The sequence below is a fragment of the Mauremys mutica genome, chromosome 7, assembly GCF_020497125.1.
Source record: "Mauremys mutica isolate MM-2020 ecotype Southern chromosome 7, ASM2049712v1, whole genome shotgun sequence".
Classification (NCBI taxonomy): Eukaryota; Metazoa; Chordata; order Testudines; family Geoemydidae; genus Mauremys; species Mauremys mutica.
In genome coordinates this window covers 51,602,472-51,619,368 of record NC_059078.1, presented here as the reverse complement: position 1 = coordinate 51,619,368, position 16,897 = coordinate 51,602,472, and the positions used below count along the sequence as shown (strand labels likewise).

At 49.2% G+C, this 16,897-nt stretch overlaps 1 protein-coding gene across 4 annotated transcripts in view; it reads right to left on the bottom strand.

Moving 5' to 3' along the window:
- Nucleotides 1-16,897, bottom strand: part of LOC123374959 (TRAF interacting protein) — a 48,919-nt gene that overhangs the window by 31,846 nt on the left and 176 nt on the right. For 3 of the 4 annotated variants that reach the window (XM_045025401.1, XM_045025403.1, XM_045025402.1), the window contains exons 2-5: nt 14,950-15,110; nt 12,532-12,589; nt 11,068-11,151; nt 523-562 (exon numbers count right to left, since the gene is read on the bottom strand). In XM_045025401.1, the coding sequence (XP_044881336.1) occupies nt 523-562; nt 11,068-11,151; nt 12,532-12,589; nt 14,950-15,047 (280 nt within the window). In that variant the 5' untranslated portion in view covers nt 15,048-15,110. The remainder of the gene's footprint in view (nt 1-522; nt 563-11,067; nt 11,152-12,531; nt 12,590-14,949; nt 15,111-16,897) is intronic. The other variant, XM_045025405.1, reaches the window with a different exon arrangement.

The window sequence follows — 16,897 nt, the reverse complement described above, 5'->3', positions numbered from 1 at the left end:
GCAAGGGACATAATTACAGCACAGCGGGGTGGGGGGGATAGCTCAGAGGTTTGAGCACTAACCTGCTAAACCCAGGGTTGTGAGCTCAATCCTAAAGGGGGCCCATTTAGGAATCTGGGGCAAAAATCTGTCTGGGGATTGGTCCTGCTTTGAGCAGGGAGTTGGACTAGATGACCTCCTGAGGTCCCTTCCAACCCTGATATTCTATGATTCTGTGTCACATAAATGCCCTAGCACTGAACAAAGTCTACAGGTCTCTCTACTCACTGGCCCAGCAAACTTAAGACTCATGATCCCCAGTTTGCTCTGTCCGACCGGTTTCATAGAGGCAGACCACACTTGTACTGTAGGCTCAGACAGTACCCTCATATACTCAACTTTTCTGCTGCAAACTGACCTGAAAGCATCAGCACAAAACAAAACAGTAGCTTGAGAAAGCCCAGAGCCTGCCAATCCTATCTTCCTTCTCTCCACGCCCTTACTGCTGGGCAGAACACTCTTCTGTTTCCTTTCTGAACTCACCTTTCATGGAGAGCTGTGCTTTCACCTTGTCCAGTTCATTCTGAAATGCAACAAAAAGAACCGGATGAGGAGCAGCACCATCCAGTAACCTTCACCTAATCTTAGAGGAAAGTTCTATGATTCCTAAATGCTTTCTCCTGCTGAGTTACATGACCAGGTGCTGAGAGCAGAACAAAATAGTGAAGAATGCCCTTGTTATATGCAACATTCCCAAGTGCTACTGCAGGACACACGGGAAGCACTTCAAATTGGTAGTGCTTCAGGGGAAGAACAAGACTGCCATAGAGAACATCCCAGTCTTATCTTATCCTTGTCACTCTCTCGTTTCTCAGTGTCAATCATTTTTACTGAGTTGAACAACTCTGGAAGGCCTCTCGGGAAAACATTTGAAGTCAGAGGAAGAATTTTCATAACATCTTAACTAAACAAGGCAATAAGGCAAGGATCTCGCCAGACAGAACTAGATTGCTGATTATTTTTAACTAGAATTATGAGTTCAGTGGTTGAAGGGAATGAAATAGATGTAATGAAACTGGGCCACAGACACAGAACAATGGGTAGATTTGAACATGCCCAGCTAGACAGAAAATGAAGTGGGTGAGCAAGTGTCTAACAAAACCATATTCAGTGTTCATTCATATTAGCTTGGATATGGATGCTTATGTGAACTAACAATTGGCTTGCAGCACCATAAATAAAGGGCAACCATAAACTGATCAGTATCAAGTCAGGGGAGGTGGTGTCTGGCAAGTACCATAGGGATCCGGGGAAGATCACATCTTATTAAATACCTTCATTAGCAATCTGGAGAAAATAGCATGTTAATTAAATTAACAAATATTAAATTGGTAGATGCTGTAAACCCAGTGAGGATACAACGGGGACCTACAAGGGGGTTGGAAAAGTGGGCAGAGAATAATGAAGTGAAGCCAATACATTTGGGGAAAAATCTGAAACATACTTTAATGGGAAAAAGAAACCTAAAAAGCAGTAATATTGAGAGACCTGCAGGGGACAGCAGACAGCAAGCTGGACAGGAGTTGCAATATAACTAGACAGCAAGAAATGCCAACACAACACAGAAGCTGCATATGCAGAGGCATCCTGTCAGAAGTAATAGCCTCTCTCTCTCTACATGGTACCTGGAATAGTGTGTTCAATTCTGTCATCTGTTTGCCAGAAAGATATCAACAAACAGAGGAATTCAGAGAACAGCAACAAAAATGATCAGGGAGCTGGAGGGATGAAACTGACATTTGGCTAAGTGACAGCTAAGGGACAGGGGAACAGAAGCCACAGGATTTACAGTTTATACCTATTTGAAAGGCGTAAACACCCTGGATGGAAAGAGGCTAGTTACTGTGAGGCACATGGCTATAATTAAGGGCTTGTCTGCACATGGAAATTGAGCAGATTTAACTATTGCAGAAGAGCTCCCCATGTGGACCCTATTTTGGAATAATTAGTGTGCTCAAACAGTGCACTAATTATTCCAGAATAAAGTGACTTATTCTAAAATAGAATGTCCACTTGGGGAACTATTCTGGTCAATTTCCCATAAAGACAAGACCTAAGAATAATGGGATAAGACTAGGAAAATTTAGGCTGAACAACAGGATAAGTGAGATATGTTGGGCTTTAGAATAGTCTCCAAAGGAAAAAGGAAACCCTGCCATCTTGGCTCCTCCTGCATTGACACAAAGATGAAACTGCGTAACCAAGAAGGCTTTTTCCATCACCCAGTACCGACTGTTTACGATTCTGTACATGATAGTTGTACACAGGGGTTCTCAAACTGGGGGTCGGGACCCCTCAGGGGTCACAAGGTTATTACATGGGGGGTTGTAAGCTGTCAGCCTCCACCCCAAACCCTGATTTGCATCCAGCATTTATAATGGTGTTAAATATATATTTAAAAAGTTTTTTTAATGTATAAGGGGGGTTGCACTCAGAGGCTTGCTATGTGAAAGGGGTCACCAGTACAAAAGTTTGAGAACTACTGGTCATACATATAAGCACTGCAAGTTAACCTTCCTCCAGAAGATCAACATTATACATTTAAACTATTCTGAAAACATCGCAGGGCAACAGGAAGCATTCAATGTGATGGTATTGCTCAGCTTGCCCCTGTGCCCTGTTAATATAAACAGTAAACTGAGTTTAAACACTATGTGAAACAAATTAAACTATTTGCATACAAAGACATGCAGTTCTCTCCTGGTACTAAAGGGCCCTGCTTCTTGCTAATTAGCCAAGATGCATGCTGGGGAACAGATGGCTTGCTCCTGTAGTTGCAAGATTCGTTCTGTATGGGCATAGCACATTAATCTCAAGTATCTGTGTCTAGGTCAGAAAGAGTGCCCTCACATCAATACCTAGAAGCACAGGAGCAAGACTTCACTGAAGAATCAAGCAGGAAGAGAAAGCTAGGTGGAAAGAGAATGAGACCCCAGAAAGAGCTGCAAAAGTGTTTAAGAAACATGAAAGAGAAAAAACAGTCAGTGGCAAGAAAAATTGCTTTTCTAGAGAGATCTTTTTTCTAGGCAGCCCACAGTGAGAGTGCCACTCATCTATTTAGCATGCATTCAACCCAGTTCTTGCAAGCATAAAGGCAGAATTTATCAGCTCCAAGTCATAGTTTTAGGTAGCTATGGGTAGTTAGACATGTTTTATAGGATGTCTTCATCTCTTCTGCACATGCATTATAGCCCACAATATATGTTAGTTGTTTCTGAAGATGACACTGTTACCTATGTTAATGTCTTGCATTCCCCCCCACCCCACACACACGAAATACACAGCAGTTACCATGACGATGTTAATTATGGTAATCACTGCACATGCTAATTTTAAACACAAGAGGGTATAAGAATCCCATTATACCAAGGTCAAGGCGATTTTCTTCTTTTTAAACAGTTGACTCAGACATGCAGAAGTAGGACTTTGCCAATGCTAAACTACTGACTTGAAGACAGAGCACCATAATATCTTGATTTAACTCTTTGCATTCAGAGTTTTCCAAAGCTAAACACCATACACACACTGCTATCATCAAGAGATTTGTTTACATACATCCCTAATCAAAGCAGTTTTCCTGCAGTTACCAGTGTGTCAGTGTTACTCATTTTAAGAGAGAAAGCATAAAGGTACAGATTTCCCTATGCTGCTTTGTTTAAAGGCATTTCTGGTCAATTTCAATTAGTTAAAAGTAGGTTGGCATACCAGACCTGCTCCCATGTCAAATGTGGGTTTTTGAGGGGGGGGGGAAAAAAATCAGAGGTGGTAGTCATACCAATTTGATAATGCTTTTTCCATTCCACTAGAATCTCAGGAGGATGTTAAATAGCTATTAAAGTTAGACATTTTTAAATCAGCAGGCACAGATAATTTGCATCCAAGAGTTTTGAAAGAGTTGGCTGAGGAGCTCACTGAACCATTAATGTTGATTTTCAATAAGTCTCGGAACTCCAGGGAAATTCCAGAAGACTAGAAGAAAGCTAATGTGCCAATTTTTTAAAAGGGTAAATGGGATGGCCTGGGTAATTACACGCCTGTCGGTCTGACATTGTTCCAGGACAACATAACAGAGCAGCTGATAACGGGATTAAAGGAGGGAAGTATAATTAAATGCCAATCAACCTCAGTTTATGGAAAACAGATCCTATCAAACTAACTTGATTTTTTTTTTTGACGAGATTATAAATGTGGTTGATAAAGGTAACAGCTTTGATGGAAACAACTTCTGTAAGGCATTTGACTTCGTATTGCATGATATTTTGATGAACTAGAACAGGGGTAGGCAACCTATGGCACGCGTGCCGAAGGCGGCACTCAAGCTGATTTTCAGCGGCACTCACACTGCCCGGGTCCTGGTCACTGGTCCGGGAGATTCTGCATTTTAATTTAATTTTAAATGAAGCTTCTTAAACATTTTAAAAACCTTAGTTACTTTACATACAACAATAGTTTAGTTACATATTATAGACTTTTAGAAAGAGAGCTTCTAAAAATGTTACAATGTATTACTGGCACACGAAACCTTAAAATTAGAGTGAATAAATGAAGACTCGGCACAGCACTTCTAAAAGGTTGCCGACCCCTGAACTAGAACATAAAATTAACATGGCACACATTAAATGGATTAAAAACTGATTAACTGATAGGTCTCCAAATGTAACTGTAAACAGGGAATCAGCATCTAACAGGTGTGTTTCCAGTAGAGTCCTGCAGGGATTGGTTCTTGGCACTATGTTATTTAACATTTTTATTAATGACCTAGAAGAAAATGTAAAATCCTCACTGAAAATGTTTGCAGATGACAAAAATTGGGGGAGTGGTAAATAATGATGAGGACAGATCACTGACACAGAGTGATCTGGATTGCTTGGTAAACAGTGTGCATTTTAATACGACTAAATGTAATGTATACATCTAGGAACAAAGAATGTAGGCCATGCTCGCAGGATGGGGGACTCTATCCTGGGATGCAGTGACTCTAAAAAAAAAGACTTGGGGGTAGTGGTGATAATCAGCTGAACATGAGCTCCCAGTACAACAGAGTGGTCAAAAGGGCTAACGTGATTTTTGGATGCATAAAACAGAAGAATCTCAAGTAGGAGCAGAGAGGTTAATTTATTTCTGTATTTGGCACTGATGCAACTGCTGCTATGGTTCTGGTGTTCACAATTCAAGAAGGATGTTGATAAATTGGAGAGGGCCCGGACAAGAGACATGAAAAGGATTAAAGGATTACAAAACCTGCCTTATATAAATGCAAGGAGCTCCATCTCTTTATCTTAACAAAGAAAAGATTAAGGCGTAACTTGATCACTCTATCAGGGAACAAATATTTAATAATGGGCTCTTCAATCTAGTAGAGAAAGGTCTAACACAATACAATGGCTGGAAGTTGAAGCTCAACAGATTCTGACAGGAAATAAGGTGTAAATTTTTAATGGTGAAAATAACTAACCATTTCAACAATTTACCCAAGGCCATGGTGGAGTCAGTGAAAAGTTTTAAATCAAGATTGGATGTTTTTCCTCAAAGATCTGCTCTAGGAATTATTCTGGGGAAGTTCTCTGGTCTCTGTGACACAGGAAGTCACGCTAGATGATCTCAATGATCTTTTCTGACCTTGGAACCTATGAATCACTCCACTCTCATTTTTGGGTCTTGCACACAGTAACAGGGAAAAAATGCCTGAATATACATGGAAACTGTGACTCACTATGACGAAGTGGGGGGGTTTCTTGTTTTTTTCAATGGTTTGCATGTCGAGGGGGTGGGACACAGTTTCCCTGGGTGTTACTGGTTTAATGAGATGATGGGAGAGGGAGTTTGTTGTTACAGAGGACCAGCAACAGAACTTGGGACCCCAGCCAATGGCCTGGAGAATTGATACCCCAACGACTGGTGACCTGGAGGCCCAGTTTGGGAGTCACAGCCGGTTCTGGCCAGTGGGAGGACAATGGGCTGTGAAGAGAGGACCCCGGTTATCTGACCAGCCAGTTCAAGCCAGAGGAGAAGAAAGGATGGCTGAGAGTAGAGGAGGCCCAGGTGACCCAGTTTACCTGGACAGAAGACAATGGACAGAGGCGGGGCTTGGGGGAGGTGTTATCAGATGCCCAACTCGAAAGCATGGGAGCTTGGGACTGGAGAGAGAGAGCGAGGGAGAGAGAGAGCGAGAGAGAGAGAGAGAGCGCGCGCGCGCAGACAGAGCCCACCTGGATGCAGGAGAGACTTGGATGTACTGTGCTGAGGGAGGCCATGCCTGAGGGCCCTGAGAGTTTCCTATGCTATGTTCAGACACTCAATAAACCCTCCTATTTTACGCTGGCTCAGAGTCACTCCGATCTAGAGAACAGAATTGCATTATTCCCTCTGGGAGTGGAGGCCCCGGGGGTCCAGAGTGAGTGGACTCCCTGTGTGGGCCCACGGCGAGAAACAGGTGTGCTAAGACTCAGAGAGGTGCAGTTCCAGGAGGCGGAGGGGCTTAACCCCTGAGAGAGAGTGGACCCCCGAGAAGGGCTGTTACATTGAAGGGAGTTCCCCCCAGGGACGGTATGGGGCCAAGAGTGGGCACAACCTGTGAATCCGTGGTAGCAGAGGATGGTTTGTGGACGCACCCTGTAGACTGTTGGCTTTGCAGGAGTGACTGCCAGTGATAAAACCAGGGAATTGAAGGAACCAGTGCGGAAATGGCCTATAAGCAGTTCCGCAAGAGGGACCTGGCACGTCTGTGCAGGGAGAGAGGGCTGAGCATGGGGAGTCTCACTAAAGAGCAGCTGATGGCTCAGCTTGTAGAGAATGACTAGTCTCAGAAACAGGCTCCAGACCCCAGGGGTGCTCCTGGGATGCCCAGAGAGCCAGGGAGTAGCCATGGGGGCAATCCGTGTAGCAGTCGGGAGTCTATCAGACCTGACTCCCCAGTCAGCACAGGGGGGCCCCAGTCAGGTTTCTCCCTGGAGGAGCTGCCGAGGCTGGAACTGAAAACAAAGGAGCTGGAAGAGTGGAGGCTGGCGGACTGTGCAGAACAGCGAAAGCATGAGAAGTTGGAGGAGAGGTGGGCCAAGAGGGCCTGCCGTGAGGTAAGTGGGGAAGGGCCCCGAGACACCAGATTCCTGGGCTGGTTCAGTGCAAACTGAACCTTGGCAAGCCAGTAGGTAGTTGGTGGTTCCCCAGAGGTACCACCGCAGACAGTTGTTCTTGGCCCACAATATTCTCCTTGAAGGACATCAGGGCATCAGCAGGGTGACCTGGTTGGGGAAGAAATACACTCTGGTGGTGGTAGATTTAGCCATGCGCTACCCCAAGTCGGTGGCCTTGTCCTCGATCGAGGCAGACGCGCTGCTTACCATTTTCAATAGAGTGGGGTTCCCCAAGGAGGTCCTTACAGACCAGGGGTCCAACTTCACGTCAGCCCTGCCCCAGTGCTTGTGAGAGAAGTGTGAGGTCTGACACGCTGGGGCCTCGGCAGATCACCCTCAGTCCAATGGCCTGGTGGAGAAGTTCAATGGGACCCTAAAGATGATGCTGAAAACCTTTATGGAACAGCACCTGCAGGACTGGGACAAATATTTACCCCACCTGCTGTTCACATACAGGGAAGTGCCCCAGGAATCCAAAGGGAGGAGAGTGAGGGGACCCCTAGACTTAATGAGGGACGAGGAGGAGGGGAAGGCCTCTCCCAATGGAGAATCAGTGGTGGAGTTTGTACTGACCTTCTGGGAAAAACTCAGAGCTCATGGGCTTGGCCAAGGGAAACCTAGCCAGGGCATAGAGGAAGCAGAAGGTCTGGTACGACTGCTCAGCACGTGCCCGCTCCTATGCTACTGGGGAGTAGGTGATGCTTCTCATCCCCGTGAGGAACAACAAGCTGCAAGCTGCCTGGGATGGCCCTTCAAGGTCATCAGACAGGTAAACGAGGTGAACTATGTAGTGGAACTGTCCAACAGAGCCACCGGGTGTACCACGTCAACATGATGAAGCCATACAGGGACAGGGAGAAGTTGGTGCTGGCTGTGTGTGGGCAGTGGGTGAAGGGAGAGGATCCCCTGGTGGGCCTCCTCCCTGAGGCAGGGGCTGACCCCTCGCTGGAATTAATTCCCCTCTCAATCCAGCTAACCCCTGCCCAGCAAGCTGAGATCAGAGATGTGCTGCATTCATACTGGCAGCTGTTCTCCAACTGGCCTGGGCTCACTAACCTGGCTGTTCACTGGGTGGAGATGGGAGCCAACCTTCCCATCAGGTGTTCACCATTCAGGTTCACTGGGAAGACAGATTGGAGACATGCTGGTTTTAGGGGTGAACCAGACATCCTCCAGCCCCTGGCCTCTCCCGTGGTGCTGGTCCCCAAGAAGGATGGATTGATCCGATAGCCCACACAGAACCAGAAGCTCAACGCCATCACCGTGTCCGATGCTTAACCCATGCCTAGGACTGATAAGATCCTAGACACTTGGGGTGCCTGGTACCTCGCTACCATGGATCCCACCAAAGGCTACTGACAGGTGCCTTTGGACCCAGAGGCCAGGGTGAAGTCTTCACCATCCCAGTAGGGCTCTTTGAGTTACTGGTCCTGCATTCTGCCTACTGGTCCTGCCTTCTGGCCTCAAAGGGGCACCTGCCACCACATGGTGGACCAGTTACTAAGGGGATGGAGGACTTTGCTCTAGCGTATATTGATGATATCTGTGTCTTTAGCCAGACCTAGGAAGAACGTGTGGTCCCAGGTGAAGAGGGTGCTGGGTCGCCTCCAGGATGCAGGACTGACCATAAAAGCTGGAAAGTGCCTGGTGAGGATTGCAGAGGTGTCATACTGGGCCACAAGGTGGGGAGTGGCCACCTGAAGCTGGAGCCGGCCAAAGTGGAAAAAAATCAAGGATTAGCCCGTATCCCAAGCTAAGAAGCAGGTCCAGGCTTTCATTGGGATGGCGGGGTACTACTGGAGGTTTGTGCCACACTTTAGCAACCTGGCAGCTCCCCTCATGGAGCTTTGTAGGAAGGGAAAGCTGGACAAGGTGGTCTGGATTGGGCAGTGCCAGAGGGCTCTCTGTGCGCTAAAGGGGGCATTCATCCAAAGCCTGGTGCTGGTAAACCCGGATTTTAACAAACCCTTCCCAGTGTTCATCGATGCCTCAGACCGGGCTGGGTGCAAACTGATACTAAGGGGGGGAGAGACTCCATTGTGTACCTGAGCAAGAAGTTGCTGCGCTGGGAGCAGCACTATGCGGCCATAGAGAAGGAATGCCTGGCCATGGTGTGGGCCCTTAAAAAGCTGCAGCCATGTCTATTTGGGTGGCGCTTCACTGTGTACACCGACCATTCACCTATGATGTGGCTGCACCAAATGAAAGGGGCTAATGCCAAGCTCCTGAGATGGAGCCTGCTCCTCCAGGGTTATGACATGGAGTTGGTTCATGTGAGGAGTACCACCAATGTTATAGTCGATGCTTTATCACAGGGCGGGGGCCCTGAACTTGAGTTGGGGGAAAAGGGGAAGGGGGAAGAGATGTGACAAAGTGGGGGGGGGGGGGGTTCTTGTTTTTTTTCCAATGCCGAGGGGGTGGGATGCAGTTTCCTTGGGTGTTACTGGTTTAACAAAGTGATGGGAGAGGGAGTTTGTTGTTACAGAGGACCAGCAACAGAACTTGGGACCCCAGCCAATGGCCTGGAGAATGGATACCCCAGCAACTGGTCACCGGGAGGCCCAACTTGGGAGTCACAGACAGTTTTGGCCAGTGGGAGGACGATGGGCTGCGAAGAGAGGACCCCGGTGACCTGGCCAGCCGGTTCCAGACAGAGGGGAACAAAGGACGGCTGAAAAGAGAGGAGGCCCAGGCGACCCTGGTTACCTGGACAGAAGAAAATGGACAGAGGTGGGGCTTTAGGAAGGTGATATCAGATGCCCAGGTGGAAAGCACGGGGGCTCTGGACTGGAGAGAGAGAGAGCAGGCAGAGCCCACCTGGATGCAGGAGAGACTTAGAGGAAGGCCAGCCTGAGGGCCCTGAGAATTTCCTATGCTGTGTTCAGAAGCTCAATAAACCCTTCTGTTTTACGCTGGCTGAGAGTTACCCCGGTCTAGAGAACAGGGTTGCATTATTCCCTCTGGGAGTGGAGGCCCCGGGGGTCATGGAATCATAGAATATCAGGGTTGGACGGGACCTCAGGTGGTCATCTAGTCCAACCCCCTGCTTAAAGCAGGACCAATCCCCAGACAGATCTTTACCCCAGTTCCCTAAATGGCCCCCTCAAGGATTGAACTCACAACCCTGGGTTTAGCAGGCCAATGCTCAAACCACTGAGCTATCCCTCCCTGCCCCAAACTGCGTGTTTCTGCCTGGGCCAGAGTGAGTGGACTCCCTGAGGGGGCCCACAGCGAGAGACAGGCATGCTAAGGTTCAGAAAGGTGTGGTTCCAGGAGGCAGAGGGGCTTAATCACAGAGAGAGCGGACCTCAGAGAAGGGCTGTCACACTGACGGGGTCCCACCCCCACCCAGGGACCGTACATGGCCAAGAATGGGCACGACCTGTGAGTCCATGACACTCACCTAAACACAGAGGGCTGTTAAATGGATAAAGTGAACAACCCCAAGAGAGTTAGAGGATCATCCTCCTATGCCCTTCTCTAGGGTTTGCCGATTGGCTCGATAGAACTTGGACTCCCTCCACCCCAGGCTGAAGGAAAGCTTTGTCTCCCAGCCTTCCCGACAACGAAGGAGCCTCAAGAACAAAAAGAGTTTGAACAGTTATAACATATGGGAAGGGCTTCAGGGAAGATAAGAAGTGAGGGGGAAGGAGCGAAGGGGTGGAGATTTGAGAGAAAAGCAGGGACCATTGTGAAGCACCACATGAAGGTGTTCTGCAGGAAGAGCTGAGCTCAATGGCGAGGAGAGGGACAGAAAGCAGAGAGGCAAACAGGAGAAAGAACAGCAACATTCAGCTTTGAATCCCAGGACTTTTTAGAGACCCCACCAGTGACTGAAAGAAGCTGTTGGGACAGACTGTGGCTCCAGGCTGCTAAGAGAACAGAGTCAGAATACCTGTATGCTTTCTGCGTCCAGTGACATCTGCTCCTCCAGGGCAACATCAAAGAACAGCTTATTGATGATGTGTCTTTTGCTGACCTAGATGAGACATGGAAGAGGAGTGTGAAAATGCAGGGAGAGCCTTTTCTGCTAGGCAGACAGCTACAATGGGAGCGGGTTACTGTCCCATCACAAGATAGTAATGTGTGGTATGGCTGATGGGAGTCAGTTCACACAGCTGGCATCTCTATGGTAAGATCCTGGATCTGTCACCCAAGCAACAAACTTGAGATATACAGTCATCAATCCAAGCATGATCCTGGAATTTTGACAGAAAGATTCAGGCATTTTGAGTCAAGAGCAGCTTGTTCTCTGGCAGCTCAGGCCCAGCAGCTGATGCTGAGCTCACCTAGTGCCAAATCCAAACACAGAAGTACGTGCTGCTCTCTGTATGCAAAGGGTGCTGTAATTGAGTGCAATAGCTCTCCCCACCTCCCCCATGCCGTTACAGCTTTGTGTTTTAAGTATTATATGCAGTCATGACACCAACTAATTGCATAGTTACTGCTACATAAGATGTTATTTCGCAAGAACTCCATGGTAACCTAGAGATGTAAGAGGTGGTGAAGAATACAGGGAATCAACAAGTCAGGGAAGAAACAAGGGCCAAGACCTTGAAAGGAAAGAAAAAGAGAGGAGCACACCTACAGAATTAACATGCTGGCTGCGAACTGACACCTCCGTGTAACTCAGCTCAGAGTATAGCCAATACAGCCTAGCACAAGCCAAGAACCCCAGCCTTGACTATTACTGTAACGTGAGGCACAAGAACCAGACTAACTTAAGAAATATGGTCTTGGGTTCAGGCACCAGACTGGGACTCAGAAGAGCTGGGTTCAGTTCCTGGTTCTGCCCAGACTCCCTGGGTGACCTTGAGTGAATCACTGAATCTCTGTGCCTTGGTTCCTAATCTGTAGAAGATAAATGATCCTTCCTGTCTCCCACCCCAAGTCTTTTTTCCCTATTTAGGCTGAGTGCTCCAGAGCAAGAACTCTCTCTCACGATGTGTATGTGCAGTGTCCTGATCTCAGCTGGGGAAGCTAGATTATTTCCTAGCTCCCCCTGCCCCTGTTCTTTTCCAGCAGGACAATTTAGCGCTAGTGAAGTTTTGCCACAGTAAAAGCCCTGAAAGCCTGGCAGTAGCAAAACATGCTTCCCCATGTGCCCCAATCTGGCCTGGAGAGGCTTAGAGGGAGGATTTCAGTCTCCACTGCCCATTCACTCCTTAGCCTATCTGCTAGAGTGTAAGTAGTGACGTCCAGCACAGTCTGATGGTGACTGAGAGGTGACAGCCAATCTCTGCATGCCATCAACACCTCTGTGAGCCACCACTGTGCCTGCAGGCCTGAGCTCTGACAGTGCTGGTAGACAGCATTGGGATGTAGAAATACAGTGTTTTGTTCAGGATTAAGGATTTACCTGGATTCTACACTGCGGACAAGTCCGACTCGGTGCACTGTGAAACCACTGGATGAGACTGAGGGAGAAAGAGAAAAAAATATACAGTGAATTGTTACAATTTAAGATAATCTATTCTAAAGGTTGCCAACCAAGGGCTATATTGCTAACCTACCAGGAGGCAGAGGAATAAGTTGTATCAAATGGAGGATGTTTGGGACATGCTTTAAGCTCTGCAGGAGAACAGCATGTGGAGGAGAACGTCCAGTCTCATGTTAGGAATTGGGTCTTCAGAGCACCTTAAGAATTATGTGATTATTGGCAGCAAAACAATTAGCTTAGCCAGTCAGATCCAAAGAGCACTGTTCCCCTCACCCCTCCTCTAAAACCATTACTGAGCAAAAAGAACAGGAGTACTTGTGGCACCTTAAAGACTAACAAATTTATTTTAGCATGAGCTTTCGTGAGCTGCAGCTCACTTCTTCGGATGCATAGAATGGAAGTGAGCTGCAGCTCACGAAAGCTCATGCTAAAATAAATTTGTTAGTCTTTAAGGTGCCACAAGTACTCCTGTTCTTTTTGCGGATACAGACTAACACGGCTGCTACTCTGAAACCTGTCATTACTGAGCAAAGCGAGCCCCAGATGTTACTTCCATTGAAATCAGTGACCATCCCCAGGTGATTCATTTTGGCGTGGATGAGTGCGCCCTGGTATACACGTCCCCTCTGCCCCCCTCCCCCCACACACTCAGTTGATCCCATAGGAAGAGCACATGCCTCCAGCTCAAATACACTTGCAAAGGAACTCCAGCAAAAACGTGGAATTGATTAGGATTGTTTCATCTTTAGCTTGTTCCTGCTGGAGCATATGGACAAGCACTTTCTGATGGAGAGGGCAAGGAAACCAAGACCACAGATGGGGAAGGGACAAGCATGAAGGGGAAGGGAGCAGCACTGCATCAGAGTTCAAGAGCATTGCAAGTTGCAGCCCCATTTCACTCTACCACATTCCTCCAGCAAAGTGAAAAATCAACGGAGGAAGCCCAAGCACTACACCCTTAGCCAGAAGAAAGGTCACTCTGACAAGGATGTTTGGGGAGAGAGTGGGAATCATGGAAGATAGAGGGAAGAGACAAAACACGAAAAGGTGGAAGGAAGAAATGAGACAAGAAAGCCTTGAACAGCAGAGGTGTTTTCTACAAGGGAAGGAAGGTGCTAAGAGGAAAGAGGATATTCAGTTACCAGAGTTATTTGTCTGGCAGTTAAGAGAAACTCAGAAATAAGACTTCCCAGGTAGAACCAAATGAGCCAACAAGTGACACTAGGCCCTGGTACAGAATCTTACTTTGGGTCACCACGAAAAAAGCTCCTTTAACACATGGCTCAGAAGGGGAGAGCCTGTGGCATACAGACATATTTAATGTGTTTGGCATTTCTCCATTTTAATGAAAAAATGAGTTTCAATTTAACACCTAACAATCAAGATGGGCAAAAAAAGTATCTTGAAATCTGTATATTGATGGGCCTAATCCCCATTTCCTTTAGTCTCAGAGTGTTAAAAGCACAGGACTAGGATTTGATTCCTATTCCCAAATCTGATACTGGTTTACTGTGAGCTTGGACAAGTTAACTTCTGCTCTGCCTCAGTTTCCTAATCACTAAAATGGGAAGGTGAGATATCTACCCACCTCACAGTGGCATTGTGTGACTTTAATATTCAAAAAGCACTGAGAGAGCCTTCAATCAAAGATACCATGTTACGAAATACATTAAGACAAATTAAGTACTTTTTACTGCTTTTGAGTATAAGGCACTCAATCTGGCTCCAATCAGCACTAACTAGTCAAGAACCGTGCAGGATTATCCACATTGCTCAGTTTTGCATTGCATTGGCAGAACTGCACCCCCTTCCCCTACTACAGTCCTCAGCCCCACTACAACTCAGCCAAGGCACTTCAATGCTGATCTGCAGCCCCCCTGCAATTCCAGTGCTCCCAACACACAACTATACCAATGCAACTCAATGCCAACCCACAGAACCTCCTGTTATTTTAGTTCTGCATATCTCCAAAACAGGAAAAGCCCAACTTTTAGAAGCCTGTACTACAATGATGGCCAACTAACAATCTGTCAACCCACCCCTTCAAAAAGCAAGAAGGGTCAGCCAGGCACAAGGTGCATGGTTTTTAATGTCTGTCTTCTTCCTTATCCCCCCTTGACTATAACATTTGCAAACAGCAGGATTAGAAAAGAGGAGGCTGAAGAGTTCAGAGACTGAAATGCAGAAAGACAAGAGATTATCACAAGAAAAAAAAACTGGAGATGCACTTCCTCTGTTTCTCCAGAGATACTGACATCATCATAAGACACATCAACTCAGCAGTTAAAGGAGATGCATGTTTTTACCACTACCTGTCATGTGTTCATGTCTACTCACCACTCCTGATGGAAGGTGTGCCCACAGTGGATAGCTGCCACATCCTTGTGATTGTCAAAGAAATCCGAGCAGATGGTACAGTGGGCCCGGATAGGCATCCTCTATGGTTCCGACATTCAGGAGGCTGCCACAGCACAACCAGGGAAGCACCTCTCCTTGGCCTATGCAAGGGGAGATGAACGGACCAGTCTCAGGGGGGCTGTCTCCAGAACGAACACCAAACACAGCCTCACAAGTTTGGATCTTTGCCTGGCATGCTATACACAGGGCATAACCTGACATTTAGGATAGCACGGGGGGACCCACTATGAGCTGCAGGCAGGCCAGAGGGAAGGTACAGAGGGCACTGTAGGGTATAATACGCAGGACACATTGCTATTCAGGGTACTCATGGCCAGGCATGGGTGGGGATTAAGAAGGTGTTGCACGGCTGTCAAACATATGGTCCCCGGGATGCATCCAGCCCACACGATGTGTTTGTGCCCAACCTGATACACCAGAGATGAGCATACTACGTCCCACGGACCACATCCAGCCCACGGGACCGTCCTGCCCGGCCAGCTAGCTCCCCCGCAGCCTCAGCTCACTCACTCTGCCACGGGCGTAATGCTCTGGACGGCGGGACTGTGAGCTCCTGGGGCAGCCTGACCCAGTGCTCTGAGCTGCGTGGTGGAAGCAGCGGCGTGGCCCAGCTGTAGCGCCGCCAGCCACCGGCAACATGGTAAGGGGGCAGGGAAGTTCAGGGTGGTGGTCAGGGGGCAAGGGTGTGGATAGGGGGCTGAATGGGGGCAGGGGTCCTGGGGGGGCAGTCAGGAAGCAGGGGGTTGGAAGGGGGCAGTCAGGGGCAGGGGTTCCAGGGGCAGTTAGGGGACAGGGAGAAGGGGTGGTTAGATGGGACAGGAGTCCCGGGGGGGGGGGGAGAGATAGGAGGTGGGGGCTGGGCCACTACCCCCTCCCCTAAGCAGCCCTCCATAAAATTTCCAAAACCCGATGCAGCTCTCAGGCCAAAAAGTGTGCCCGCCCTGTGATACACCCAGGGCCACCCAGAGGGGGGGGCAAGAGGGGCAATTTGCCCCAGGCCCCGAGCCCCATGGGGGCCCCCACCAGAGTTTTTCGGGGCCCCTGGAGCGGGGTCCCTCACTCGCTCCGGGGTGCCCGGCAAACTCTTGTGCGGCCGGGCGCAGGAGCTTCTGCCGCTCCCGGTCTTCGCCGGCGGGGGGTCCTTCCGCTCCAGGGCGGAAGGACACCCCGCTGGCGAATTACCGCCGAAGACGGAGCGGGACCCGCCGCCGAAGTTCAGCTCGGTCTTCGGCGGTACTTCGGCGGCGGGGGGGCCCTTCCGTTCCGGGACCCGCCGCCGAAGTGCCCCGAAGACCAGCGGCGGGGACCCCCCTCCGCCGAATTACCGCCGAAGACTGGGCTGCGCTTCTGTGGCGGGTCCCGCTTCGGCGGTAATTCGGCGGCGGGGGGGGGCCCCGCCGCGGGTCTTCGGGGCACTTCGGTGGCGAGTCCAGGAACGGAAGGGCCCCCCGCCGCCGAAGACCCCGGGCCCCCGGAATCCTCTGGGCGGCCCTGGATACACCCAGATGGGGCAAAAACTCGACTTTGTGCTTGTGGCTGTAGAGACTTGTCCCACCGGGAGCTACGTCCCACGCCCCCTCCCGCCCCAGACTGCAGCCAGCCTGGAAGGGGGACGCTAGCTCCGAGCGCGAGCCGGGGTCCGATCCCAGCGACCCTTCGGGGCCGCAGCAGGGAACGAGCCAGGGACTCGCGCCGAGCATAGGCCGGGGGCTGCCCGGGACGGGGCCCGCCGGCTGGGCGGACACGCGGGTTATAGTCGGCGGCCTCTCCGGGACAGGGCGCGGCAGCCCGAAGGGGGGGAGGCACTCGGGCCAGCTCCCGCTCCCGCCCCCGGCCCCCCCTCAGCCTCCCTCGGTGCGAGGGGGCC